This window comes from Gymnoscopelus microlampas (assembly GCF_963454915.1).
Source record: "Gymnoscopelus microlampas genome assembly, chromosome: 16".
Lineage (NCBI taxonomy): Eukaryota > Metazoa > Chordata > Actinopteri > Myctophiformes > Myctophidae > Gymnoscopelus > Gymnoscopelus microlampas.
The window spans coordinates 48,913,160-48,926,541 of NC_139953.1; the positions used below are offsets into that span (position 1 = coordinate 48,913,160).

The 13,382-nt window shown below is 41.8% G+C and overlaps 1 protein-coding gene across 1 annotated transcript in view; it reads left to right on the forward strand.

The window, feature by feature from the left end:
• The window catches only part of map7b (microtubule-associated protein 7b), a gene marked incomplete at its 5' end in the record, with an annotated part of 78,885 nt that extends 76,207 nt beyond the window's left edge, over positions 1 to 2,678 (forward strand). Inside the window, 2 exons of the mRNA XM_084082273.1 lie at positions 1,140 to 1,309; positions 2,219 to 2,678. Coding sequence (XP_083938399.1) covers positions 1,140 to 1,309; positions 2,219 to 2,229 — 181 coding nt within the window. The 3' untranslated portion in view covers positions 2,230 to 2,678. The remainder of the gene's footprint in view (positions 1 to 1,139; positions 1,310 to 2,218) is intronic.
• Positions 2,679 to 13,382: the final 10,704 nt, after the last annotated feature.

Below are 13,382 nucleotides of genomic sequence, written 5' to 3' on the forward strand. Positions count from 1 at the left end.
ACAAGCCACACTCCATTGATAAATGAGGGCCAGAGTTGTCAGAGTCTTGGCAATCATGTACACAGGGTCCAATCAATACAGAGCAGCTATACTTCATAGAATCAGTTTATTCCATTCAAACATGGCATCTGAAATGTGTCCCATTCACACACAGTGAGACCAGGTGTTGAAATGTGTCCCATTCACACACAGTGAGAACCAGGTGTTGAAATGTGTCCCATTCACACACAGTGAGACCAGGTGTTGAAATGTGTCCCATTCACACACAGTGAGAACCAGGTGTTGAAATGTGTCCCATGCACACACAGTGAGACCAAGAACAGATTCTGCTCTGCGTTGGAATCTGTCGGTAGCCGTGTTGACAACCCGTGCGCATTGGTTTCAAGTGGGTGTGCCTTCAGATCAGGAAGCAGGCCGCGCTTTACCCAATCAAATGTAGTGGGCGGGATTCACGTGTCCGTCCACCCTTCCCCCCTCGAAACTAGCCGAAACTCATTTAACAATAGCGTCCTTGGAGCAGACAAAACCACGGAAAGATATTCACATTTTAACTTACTCTTTCATCATAGAAACAAGTGGGCTTATAACCAAAACCATCCATGTTCTCTGGGAGAAGTGGTGTTAGTGTTCCGTGTAGAAATATTGTTAGTGGGAATGAAAACATAGTCGCACCAACCGGAAGTGATGCGCTGAAGGCAGACATGAAACCCCGGTTTCCCTGCGCACTGGTGTTCCGTTTGCTTCCTGCCAGACCGAACTGACAATATCACAAACAGCAGAGGTCGCTGTTTTTCATTTTCAGTTGGGTCTGGCTACGCGAGACTACACACAGTGAGACCAGGTGTTGAAATGTGTCCCATTCACACACAGTGAGACCAGTCGTTGAAATGTGTCCCATTCACACACAGTGAGACCAGTCGTTGAAATGTGTCCCATTCACACACAGTGAGAACCAGGTGTTGAAATGTGTCCCATTCACACACAGTGAGACCAGGTGTTGAAATGTGTCCCATTCACACACAGTGAGACCAGTCGTTGAAATGTGTCCCATTCACACACAGTGAGAACCAGGTGTTGAAATGTGTCCCATTCACACACAGTGAGAACCAGGTGTTGAAATGTGTCCCATTCACACACAGTGAGAACGGGGAGTTTGAGGAGGTGATCCAGCTGTCAGACGGTACTGACACAGCACCGCCACAGGAGGGCGGCAGAGTTCCGGTCGTGGCTTTCAGGGAGAACGGCCTCCTCAAACCTGTGGGAGGAATGGAGGAGCGGTCCACCCAGCGGTCCACCCAGCCAGGAGCAGGTCAGCACAAAAATAAACATTCATTCATTCATTCATTCATTCATATAAAATGTTTATTTTAATTTCCATTTTATATATTTTGGAACCAATAACCAGATTCATCTTAAATAATTGAGAAGCAAGATTTTTTTGAGCGTTGTAGCCGCTCCTATAAGTGGGGTTGGGACACCTTATTAGTACACCCTTCGCTGTACTGTGATTGGCTCATAATAGCACACCCCTCTACATTAGTACACCCCTAGCTGTACTGTGATTGGCTGATTCTATTCAGCACTGTGATTGGCTAGCGAGACACATGATGAAATTAATAACCGTTAAATACGACTAAAGACTTTTTTTTTAAGTGAGCTTCCATCACTGTGATGACCACACCGCTCACTTCACACTGGGTGGGATTTTTTTTTCATCATATTTGAACCTGGGGACCCCCCCAAAATAATCATATTTGAACCTCGGGACCCCCCAAAATAATCATATTTGAACTTGGGACCCCCCCACCCTGGCAAGCATTTGGAATTACATTTAGTTTGACTCGGTTCCACGGATAAACATTGTGAAAATAGCAGATCTACAAGCTCACAACGCCTCACTCTGCGAGGCGTTGTGAGCTTGTAGATCAGATCGTCTATTTTCACAATGTTTGCGTTTTTCTCACGTAATATCTGACAATCTGGCCAATGTCTGACCATTCTTTATAGTATAGTTTGTTGGTTAGTTTTGACGTAGTAATGGTCTTATTATTGGTTTAAATTGTAACTTTATAAATGTTCAGATGCCGTATTCTGTATGTTGCTTTGTTTACTGTTGAGCGAGAAAACAATGTTGCACATTAAGATAATCATGTGGGGACCCCCTGGGGGGTCCCGACCCACAGTTGACGCATTATGCTTCTACCCTCCAACCATGTAGATGTTGTCTGAGGACCCCCAGAGGAACCAGCTGATGCCACGACCACACCACACCAGTAGAGCTGGTCCTACACACACAGAGAGAGAGAGAGCTGACTGGACATAAGGATGCTCTGGTCCCTGATTGGACCGAAGACCTCCGTCACCCAAAGCCACAACAACAACAACAACACAGTCTCCAAAGAAACTCAAGAGAAAAGTCGCTTCCAGTCGTCTCTCTCTTGTCTCTTTGAACACCAATTTGCTTTGGCCACGAATTCCCGTGTGACATCTAAGAGGCCGTGGATGTGCTCGGTCACAAGTTCCTGTGTGACATCTATTGGGATGTCAACTGTTAACTCCCCTCCGCCTCGGGTTTCAGAACAGAATGTGCTGCAGCAGCTCACTCATTGTTGGACTTGGTTTTTTGCGCGCGGTGTCAGCGCTGAGAAAACGGCAGATCTACAAGCCCACGGAGCGCGTTGCGCCGCAACGCGCTCTGTGGGCTTGTAGATCTGCTGTCATCGCTGCACGTCATCCACTGTAAAGGTCCTGACTGGTAGAAAGCATGGATGAGGCTCGTGTCGGCGTCGTGTTCACCGTTATTGTGACGATGATTTCTAATCACTTCGTCAAACGTTGGCAAAAATGGTGAAATATTATCTAAGAAACATTGTGACAATAACATCTTTAAAGCGTCGACAAACCTGTAATCTGTGCAAAACCTATTAGTCTATTATTTCATTTGAACCCTTTAAGACCGGGGACTTCTAGCAGAGTCGAGCGATCATTGCTGAGTTGCGTTAGAGCGCCCTCTTGTGGAATTTTCAAGTCAATGTGTTAACCCATTAAGACCTGGAACGCATCTCTGTCACTTGAGCTATTTGAGCTAAAAAGCATTATTTTACACTTTGGCTATTCAAAAATAGCAGATCTACAAGCTCAATGGCTGCGTCTCTTTCTATGGAGTGTAAAAGGGCCTTTAGTGGTTGGCGGACTGGGGAGATCTTTGTGACGCACAAACTCCCCTAACAGGCCTCAAGGAGGCGCTAAACGTCTCCTCTGACGTTTCTTACTGCGACGTCTACAAAATCTAAACCTTAAAGGAGTAGTTCACCCCCAAAATGACTTTTTTTGGGGGTGAACTACTTGCTTCTGGGGGGGGGGGGGGGGGGGGTCCCTGGGGGGGGGAGTCCCTGAACATATTTTGAGATGGGGGTCTACAGCCAAATACATAGCATTTGGGCTATCCATTACTCACCCCATGGAGCCTTGAATTATGGAGTTTTTTGTTTTTGTTTTCGTCGCTTTCCTGAGCCAATAATTCGAGTCTTTAACAACACATTGACTGCCAGTCGCGTAGATCCACGCGAACCGATTTAAAGCCGCCACGTGCCAATCGCGTAGACCTACGCGAAGTGGTGTTTTTTTGAAATTTCGCGAAATTAACAAAAAGTTCACTTTCCGAATGTGTTGATCCACTTCCGTTTCCGGTAGCACCACCGGAAACGGAATTATACGGGTTCCGTTTTTTTTCGATCGCATCCGCTTCCTGTCTGGGATCCGGTTTTAAACACCATTTTCTCCTTGTAGTTTTTCTTCTCGCTAATCACTGTTTAACATAAACCGTTCTAACTACAACATGGATGCCCCGTTTGACACGTGGTCTTCACTGGTAGAAGCAGGGACATCTCCGACATGTTTACCAACAGTGCAGCGCTCAATCTTAAGGATTTTAACAAGGTCTATGGCGACGTGAAAAAAAACAAAAAAACAACAATAAAACGCTGGCACTGTGAGATTAACCTCTGGCATGGAATGTGTTAAAAGGATGTGTTAAAAGGAATGTGTTAAAAGGAGCCTCTTTGGACTCCACTGGTCATCAAATTATTGGCTCAGGAAAAAGCGACAAAAACAAGAAAATATCCATGAATTCAAAGGCTTTATGGAATGTGTAACTGATAGAAAGTATTTTTTTGGGGTGAACTATCCCTTTTAAAAGGTAGAGGTTTGTATAGGTGGGTGGGGGTTGTGGGTTCGATTCCTCATGTGACTTTTTAAGTTAAACATAAATCAAAAACGGTTTCCGTTCTTATGAGTAAAAGCAGAAATAGCACAATAATGTAATTTACCGATTTTCCTTGTTTAGTTTTATATAATTGCTGTAAAGAAAAGAAATATGATTTATCTTCTTTTTTTTTTTTTGCTTAACCCATTGAGACCGGGAACGCATCTGTTATCTATCATTTTTAGATTTGAGCTAAAAAAAAAAAGCATTTTCTTACACTTTGGCTCTTAAAAAATAGCAGATATACAAGCTCGTAGATCTGCTATTTTTTTTTAAAAACTGTGAAAATATGTGAAAATCTTTGAATATATATATATATTATTTTAAAGGGACTACACCATGAATTGTGTGTGTTTTTGGTCTCCCCTACCTCTCTTCTATCCCCAAAAATACCCCAGTTTGAACTCTCAGGCTTTCACAGCATATCTGGGGTTTTCTGTAAATTGGTCTCAAAACAGACCAAACTGATTTCACCAGAAGGTGACGTCACATTCGGTACAATCCCTCCCGTTTTTTTTTCAGTTCCAACAAAAAAAATGAATAATGTTTTTTTTTTTTTTTACTTTTTCCACACAGAACCAGGAGATAACATGCATACAAACTGGCTCAATAGCGCCCCGTGACAAACAGGACAATGTGGTATTGGAGGTGAAAGTGCTTTATAAGCCAGAGAGAAGTTAGTTTGAATGAGTATATCTGAGGCTTGATTTAGGCTCAAACCTTTTGAAAAACGCTTGATGGACATAAACAATAGGTATAAAATGGGGCTGAAGTGGTTAATGTATGAAAAGTAACTAGTAACTAAAGTTTTCCAATAATTGTAGTGGAGTAAAAGTACAATATTTGCCTCTGAGATGTAGTGGAGTAGAAGTAAAAGTATTGGAAATTGGAAATACTCAAGTAAAGTACTAATACCTCAAAATTGTACTTAAGTACAGTACTTGAGTAAATGTACTGGTTCCAGGGACCCCCCCAGAAGCAAAGATTTGAGTTACAAATGTTGCCTTTAAAAAATATATATATATTCAAAGATTTGTCACGATTTCTCAAAAATAGCAGATCTACAAGCTCATAGCGCGGCACTCGTTGCCGCGCTATGAGCTTGTAGATCTGCTATTTTAGCTTGTGTGTTATCTCTTGTCGGGCAGAAACCTCACATCTCCCATATTCTGTCTCCATAAGTTAATGCTCTGTTATTTCGTCCTTCATCATATATGACAGTGATTGGCGAAAAGTAGAGAAAACAGCAGATCTACAAGCTCAACAAACGTGTGAACAAACGTTGGCCTTTAATGACACGCCCAGAACATGGACACCAGGAGGAAAGGGTTTTTATAAATATTTAACCCATGAAAAGCATTAAAGGGATAGTTCACCCCCAAAATGACTTTTTTTTTCATTGATTAGTCACCTTGAGTTTGTGTCTCATTCCTAAGCCAATAATGTGATGACCGGCAGTGGTTCCGGTTCCTTTGTGTCTCCTACCGGAACCGCTGCCTACCGGTCCGCTGGTCATCACATTATTGTCTTAGGAATGAGACAAAAACTAAAAGAATATCCATGAATTCAAGTCTCCATGGGGTGACTGATCGAAAAGAAAATTTGGTGAACTGTCCCTTTAAGAGCTTGTGACTATAAATACAAGGTTCCCACAGTCATTAAATTCCTGGAAATATTTTGAAATGAGAAAATAAAAAAACTGTTGGAATGAATCAAATGTTTTGGAAAATGTTTAGTATATCCATAGTGTTTAAATGTTAAGTATAGGCCTACTAACTATACATAGTGTTTAAATGTTTAGTATATAGGTCTACTAACTATACATAGTGTTTGGCTGTTGATTTTGTTCATAAACAACATGTCCCAAAACACGTCTAACATCATGTAATCTCTCAAGAACAGATTCTGCGCTGCGTTGGAATCTGTCTTGAAGGTTCGTCAGAACGTGTACACGCTGTGTGGGAGTGGGCGTGGCTTCAGATCAGGAAGCAGGCCGCACTTTATCCAATCAAATGTAGTGGGCGGGATTCACGTGTCCGTCATCCTTCCCGACTCGAAACTTAAACCGAAACTAATTTAACAATAGCGTCCGTGGAGCAGACAACCACAGAAAGATATTCACATTTTAACTTACTCTTTCATCATAGAAACAAGTGGGCTTATAACCAAAACCATCCATGTTCTCTGGGAGAAGTGGTGTTAGTGTTCCGTTCCGTGTAGAAATGTTATCTAGTCGGAATGAAAACGCAAGCTCACCACCGGAAGTGGAGCGGTGAAGGCAGACTTGCGCACAGGTCCTTTGTTAGCATTGGCCCAGAGTCACACTGAGGAGGACGAACAGCAGAGGTCGCTGTTTTTCCTTTTCAGTGTGTCTCTGGGTTCCGAGATTGAACATCATGTGAAACAATATAACATGTTCAAATGTAGCGCTGCACCAGCTGATGTATGCAGGATGTATCACTACAGGAAAGAACAGATCTACAAGCTGATGACACCTGATGTATGCAGGATGTATCAGTACAGGAAGGAACAGATCTACAAGCTGACCGCACCATGCACCGTGACATGTTGTTATACTGCAGCTTGTAGATCTGTTATTTGTTGTCACGTGATGTGATTTTTCAAAGGTGAGTGAAAACCATCAAAAATCACTGACACTGGCAACTAGAAAATGTGTTTTAATGACACTGTTAAGCTACAGCAGACTTGTCCTTGTCCGTGACAAATTCCACCCCTCCTAACCTGAATGAAAATGCATTCGGGTCAGACTGGAATGGAATGTTCTATTTCAATTGAGGTGTTTACATGAGCATTTCTATTCTGAATTAATTCATCCATTCATTCATTCCGAATAAAACTGTCCATGTCTGCAGCCATCGATTACTATGACATTATGTATGACACCAACCCGATCGCCAGAGGAAACGTTCTCGTTGAACGTTTTTCAACGTTTCTCAAAATCCGTGCATAGACTACTGGAAAACCACAAATTCCGTACATAGCCGCCTCGCATCTCCCCCATTGTGACTAAACCATTTCGGAGGCGCGCAGTCTCAAGGGAATTGTCGCCGTGTGAAGGACCACCGAGCGAGCTAAAGCGAGCGAGTTGCCGTCCTGAACATTGCGACATTCCCTTGAGCCTACTCAGCGCCGTTTGAGTTACGTACCGATAGGCACAGAATCGTAAATTTTGTTGTGGGGACTGCTCTACTTCCGGGTTTTTCCGGGTTGCGACTGGTTACGCCCACCGTGGGACTCCCCGTACATATGCACGGAATTTGGGGGTTTCTAGGCGACTATGCACGGAATGACTGCACTGGATCCGTGCAATGTATACTAATTCTCTGGCGATCAGGCTGATGACACATTAGGAGTCCACGACCGTAGTTCTCTACCTTTTTACTTTCAAGGACCACTATAACCACTACAAATGGTTCCATGTGGTTTCCTTTCTACTCTCAGAGTTACAGACCTGTAAGGGTAATTTAGGGATAACTCTTTATGCGTTTGTCTACGCATTTTGTATGTCCATGGCAAAAAAAAAAAATATATATATATATATATATATATATATATATATATATATATATATATATATATATACAGGTATATATACAGGTATATATATATTATACAGGCCAGTTGAGTGGAAACGTTTTAAGAGTTAAACTAGACGTGAAACATCAGATCTGACAACTTTCTGAATATGTTGATTTTCACTTCTGTATTTTGTCGCTGTATCTCCACATTTAATCCTTTTTATTTGTAATACTTTTTCATGTGACAGTTTTGCACAAAAGTAGCAAACCTAAAGCTCATCTAAGTGACATGTTGCGTGCTAGCCACATGAGCTTGTAGCTCTGCTATTATTCTCTATGCTAGTTTTTTAAAGAAGTTTTACGTTTTTTGCCTATAAATGACAATGTCCAAAATAGAGGTCAGATTGAAAAGTGTCTGTGAGTTTTTATAAATATTAAACCGACTATGAAAAGTATTAACAACAGCTTGTGACTTAATCAGGGGTCTTCAACGTTTTCAGGCCAAGGACCCCCTAGCTGAGAGAGAGATGAAGCAGGGACCCCCTACTCAATGTTGTATAAAATTGAGTTTCAGATTGAACTGTTTTTGTTTACTTGGTCTGCTCTTTTTTCCCCTCTACACCAAACACCTCTTTGCCAAAAATAGCCGATCTACAAGCTCACAACGCCTCGCGCTGCGAGGCGTTGTGAGCTTGTAGATCGGCTATTTTTTGGCTAAGGTTCTCCCAAGAAAAGGGATGCTAGGGTTCAAGTGGTTAATGTAAAAAAAAAAATCACATCACAAAAAGATTTGGCGGACCCCCTGTAGTAACTCTGAGGATCCCCTAGGGGTCCCGGACCCCCTGTTCAAGACCCCTGGACTAAAAAATAACTACATTGGATCCATTGGAAGATCCAATATTATTTTTCCTGAAAAGTAGTGGTGGTAAAAGTACTCACATTTTCTTACTTTTAATAAAAGTATCAACACAACGCAAAGAGTTGGGGGGCTTGTAGATATTAGGCTATTTTCAAGGGTTAATTTACTAGGGCAATTTACAAGGGTTAATTTCTATTCTAATTCTTAAAAACAAAATATATTAAAAAAAAATATTAATCATGAATGTCTCTATGTCTACAGCTTTGATTATGTTGTTATTAAATTACTGTGAAATACCTACAAATTCAAATTAGATCAAAATGATGGCTTTCACAAGGTATTATATTCTCCACAACACTTGTATTCCCCCTATCTTGAGAAATGGTGCATTCCCCGGTCCAGTAGGTCAGCACAGGTGCAATGCATTTGTTAATTAGCAGCAGGAGTGCGTTTTTGGTGGCAGACAGCTGTTTACTTTTGGTCAAATAATATTATCCACTGTTGGACTAATCATCATCATGTCTGTTTACATTAAGCTCATCTTAAGGTAAGACAGCGCTTGTCTTTCTTTCTTTTTTGCTTCCTTGGTGTGTGTGTGTGTGTGTGTGTGTGTGTGTGTGTGTGTGTGTGTGTGTGTGTGTGTGTGTGTGTGTGTGTGTGTGCGCGCGCGCCATCAAATGTGTATATGCTCACTTTTAAGGCATTATAGACATTCTACAGTCTATTGCTGGCTTATTCTCTTCAATTTATATTTACTACGTTTGGAGTGAAACTGCTCTGCTGTGTAACCGGTCTGTTCATGTGTTGTGTTGTTGTCCTAGTAGGGGCTAATGAATACAATCAGTCGAATGGATTGCTTATCAGGAGTCCAGGCAGGCTGATTCTTTGTTCTGCTCTCTACCCGTGACACTCTGAAACCGGAATTGCAAATGTTATGACTGATTGATTAGCACACTGTGTTGGCGATGTTTGGCTCTGCCAGCAGGGGGGGCAAAGGAAATATATGCACATGTATGTTTTTATATATGCAACATATATGTTTATCATATATGTGACATATTTGATATTGGCCCGCCTGCATTTATGTCTCTACATATATATACATGTACATATGTATCCATATATGTGGAACTATAAGCCAGTGGTTCTCAAACTTTTTCATGTCAAGGACCCCCAAATTGACACTTATTAGCCCGCGGATTTGAAAAGATAAGCCAGGGACCCCCATAAGAGAAGGTTTATACGGCTTTCTAGCAGTGATTCTCAACCATTTTAATGTCAAGGACCTCCAGTTTGACATGTATTAGGCTACGGACCCCCATTTAATGGCATTTATACCTCTGGGACCCGAATTTATATTATAAAATCAATGTTAATTTAACTCTGAGAGTGTACAAATGGAACCAAATGGACCCTAACGGGTCCATTTGGTTCCATTTGTACACTCTCAGAGTTACAGAACCATAAGGGTCCATTTGGTTCCTATCCATCATTTAGCTGGGGACCCCCTGGAACCGCCTCAAGTACCCCTCGGGGTCCCCGTACCCCACTTTGAGAACCAATGCTATAAGCTGTATACAAATTGGTCTGTTTTGAGACCAATTTACAGAAAACCCCAGATATGCTGTGAAAGCCTGAGTGTTCAAACTGGGGTATTTTTGGGGGATAGAAGAGAGGTAGGGCAGACCAAAAACACACAAAAAAGAAGGAAAAGTTTAAATTCATGGTGTAGTAGTCCCTTTAATTTACCAAAAAACACAAAAGCCTAGAATATGAACATAAGAGGTTTCTGCCCGACAACAACGATACTGTATAAGGCAACGACTAAAATGACACAGAGGCGTTCCCAACGTGAAAGGTAGGACAACGTATGGGTGGAACCGGTCTAAATGGGCTCTGATTGGCTTAAGGGAGGACCGGGCGGCGGGGATCTCCATATATGGGCATAGGGACAACGACTGACAGATACAGAGATCTCCATATAATATATGGAGATCTCTGTATGACATCATCAACTATGATGTCAGTCTTGCCCAAATATGCCATTTTATGCCCATATTATATATAAAATAGCATATTTGGGCAATACTGGCCATAAAATGGCATATTTGGGCAAGACTGGCCTTAAAATGGCATATTTGGGCAAAACTGACATCATAGTTGATGATGTCAGAGTCCAGTCAGCTTGACTTAAAAGCTGATTACACAGAGTGTGAGGAGAACTTTATAATCTCTAAAGTGTAGAAATGGCGTCTTCCAGCAGTCTCCTGTCTGAAGAGCATTTACGTTGTGGTATCTGTCTGGATGTGTTCACTGATCCAATCACCACTCCATGTGGACACACCTACTGCAGAACCTGTATCACACATTACTGGGACACTAGTGATGTGTGTCGGTGTCCACTGTGTGCAAAGATCTTCAATAAGAGACCAGAGGTATCTGTGAATACTTGTATTTCTGAGATGGTTCATCAGATCAGGAGTCACAAGTTGAAAGAAGAATATGAAGCAAAGACAGAGGCTGAAGTTCAGCAGATGATCCAGGAGAGACGAGTGAAGATTCAGGAGGTCAAACACTCAGTAGAGATCAGCAGGAAAGATGCAGACACAGTGATAGCAGGCAGTGTGCAGGTCTTCACTGCTCTGATCAGCTGTATTGAGAGGAGCCAGGCTGAGCTCATTGATGTGATTGAAGAGAAGCAGAAAACAACAGAGAAACAGGCTGAAGGCTTCATCAAAGATCTAGGAATTGAAATCACTCAGTTAGAGAAGAGATGCTCTGAGCTGAAGCGGCTCTCATACACTGAAGACCACCTCCACCTCCATAGCTTGACATCCATCAACACCCCTCCACCCACCAAGGACTGGACAAAGGTCAATGTCCATCAGTCTTCATATGTGGGGACTGTGAGGACAGCTGTGGCTCAGCTGGAGAAGACTCTCAGTCAAGAGATGAAGAAGAAGCTGTTTGATGTTGAGCTGAGGAGGATCCAGCAATATGCAGTGGATGTGACTCTGGACCCTGATACAGCATATCCTAACCTCATCCTGTCTGAGGATGGAAAACAAGTGAGTCATGGATACATGAGGAAGAATCTCCCAGACAATACAGAGAGATTCTCTTGTTGTTCCTGTGTCTTAGGAAAACAAAGCTTCTCCTCAGGAAGGTTTTACTATGAGGTTCAGGTTAAAGAGAAGACTGGGTGGGACCTAGGAGTGGTCAGAGAGTCCATCAACAGGAAGGGACACATCAAACTGACCCCCAACAATGGTATCTGGACTATATGGTTGAGGAATAGAAATGAGTATGAGGCTAATGCTCACCCTGATGTCCTCCTCCCTGTAAGAGAGGAGGTCCAGAAAGTTGGAGTGTTTGTGGATTATGAGGAGGGTCTGGTCTCCTTTTATGATGTGGAGGCCAGAGTTCATCTCTACTCTTTCACTGGCTGCACCTTCACTGAGAAACTATATCCATTCTTCAGTCCTGATCTTAATAATGGAGGTACAAACTCTGCTCCTCTGATCATCTCTCCTGTCAACATGGACACTGATCTTGATGGGGACAGAGGGAACATGCTCCATATATGGATATAAAAGGCTGCATGCCCATATATGAGCATATACTGATGACATCAGGGATCGCCATATATGGGCATAAAAGGGAGAAGAACTGACAGTTACAGAGATCTACATATTTGGGTATGAAGGGGATAAGGAAAAGTAGAAAAGTTTGGCATCAAATTGTACTTGAAGTACCAAAAGTAAAAGTACTCATTATGCAGAAAGTCACATTTCACAAGTTTTCAAATGTACAAAATGTATAAAAAAAAACTTTTGAAAAAGCGGATCTACAAGCTCACAATATGTCTCGATGTGACGCATTGTGAGCTTGTAGATCGGCTCTTTTCAAATGGCCAAAATGTATATACGTATAGGGCTGAAGTGAGTAATTGTATTAATAATCAAAATCTACAAAGCAACTAAAGTTTTCAGGTAATTCTAGTGGAGTAAAAGTACAATATATGCCTCTGAGATGTAGTGGAGTAGAAGTAAAAGTATTTAAAATTGGAAATACTATACTATATAATAAAGTAAAAAAATACCTCAAAAGTTTACTTAAGTACAGTATTTGAGTAAATTAACTTTACACCACTGGTTTCAGATTGGTAGTGGCCATTACCGTGTTGTGATATGGTCCCTGTTTTTATTGTTTCGTTTCATTTGTTATCGTCAGGGTAGAAATATTAACCACCATCAATGGCTTTAATTTTTATTATTTATTTTACACCTTGGCTATTCAAAAATAGCAGCTCATAGCGTGGCACCGAGTGAGCTTGTAGATCTGCTATTTTTGAAAAATCGTGAAAATGTGTGCACATTTTTAAAGCGAACATTTGTAACTCAAATCTTTGCTTCTGGGGGGTCCCTGGAACAAAATATTTGGAGATGGGGATCCGCGGCCAAATACATATAATTTTGGCGGTCCTTGACATGAGACATTTTGAGCACCACTGATATAGAAACATACGTTATTCAGAATACTGTTGGGATTTAGGAGACATGTGGAATCGGCTTCAGGTCCTAATGGGTGAAGAAGTCTGAACAGAAGAAAGACACATGGAATCTGATTTTTTGCCAGACCCAGGGGCTCGGCCTACATGAGGCTTTGTCGGTCGGTCGGTCTGTCCCTCTTTTCCTCTGCACACACGTCATGCGAAGTC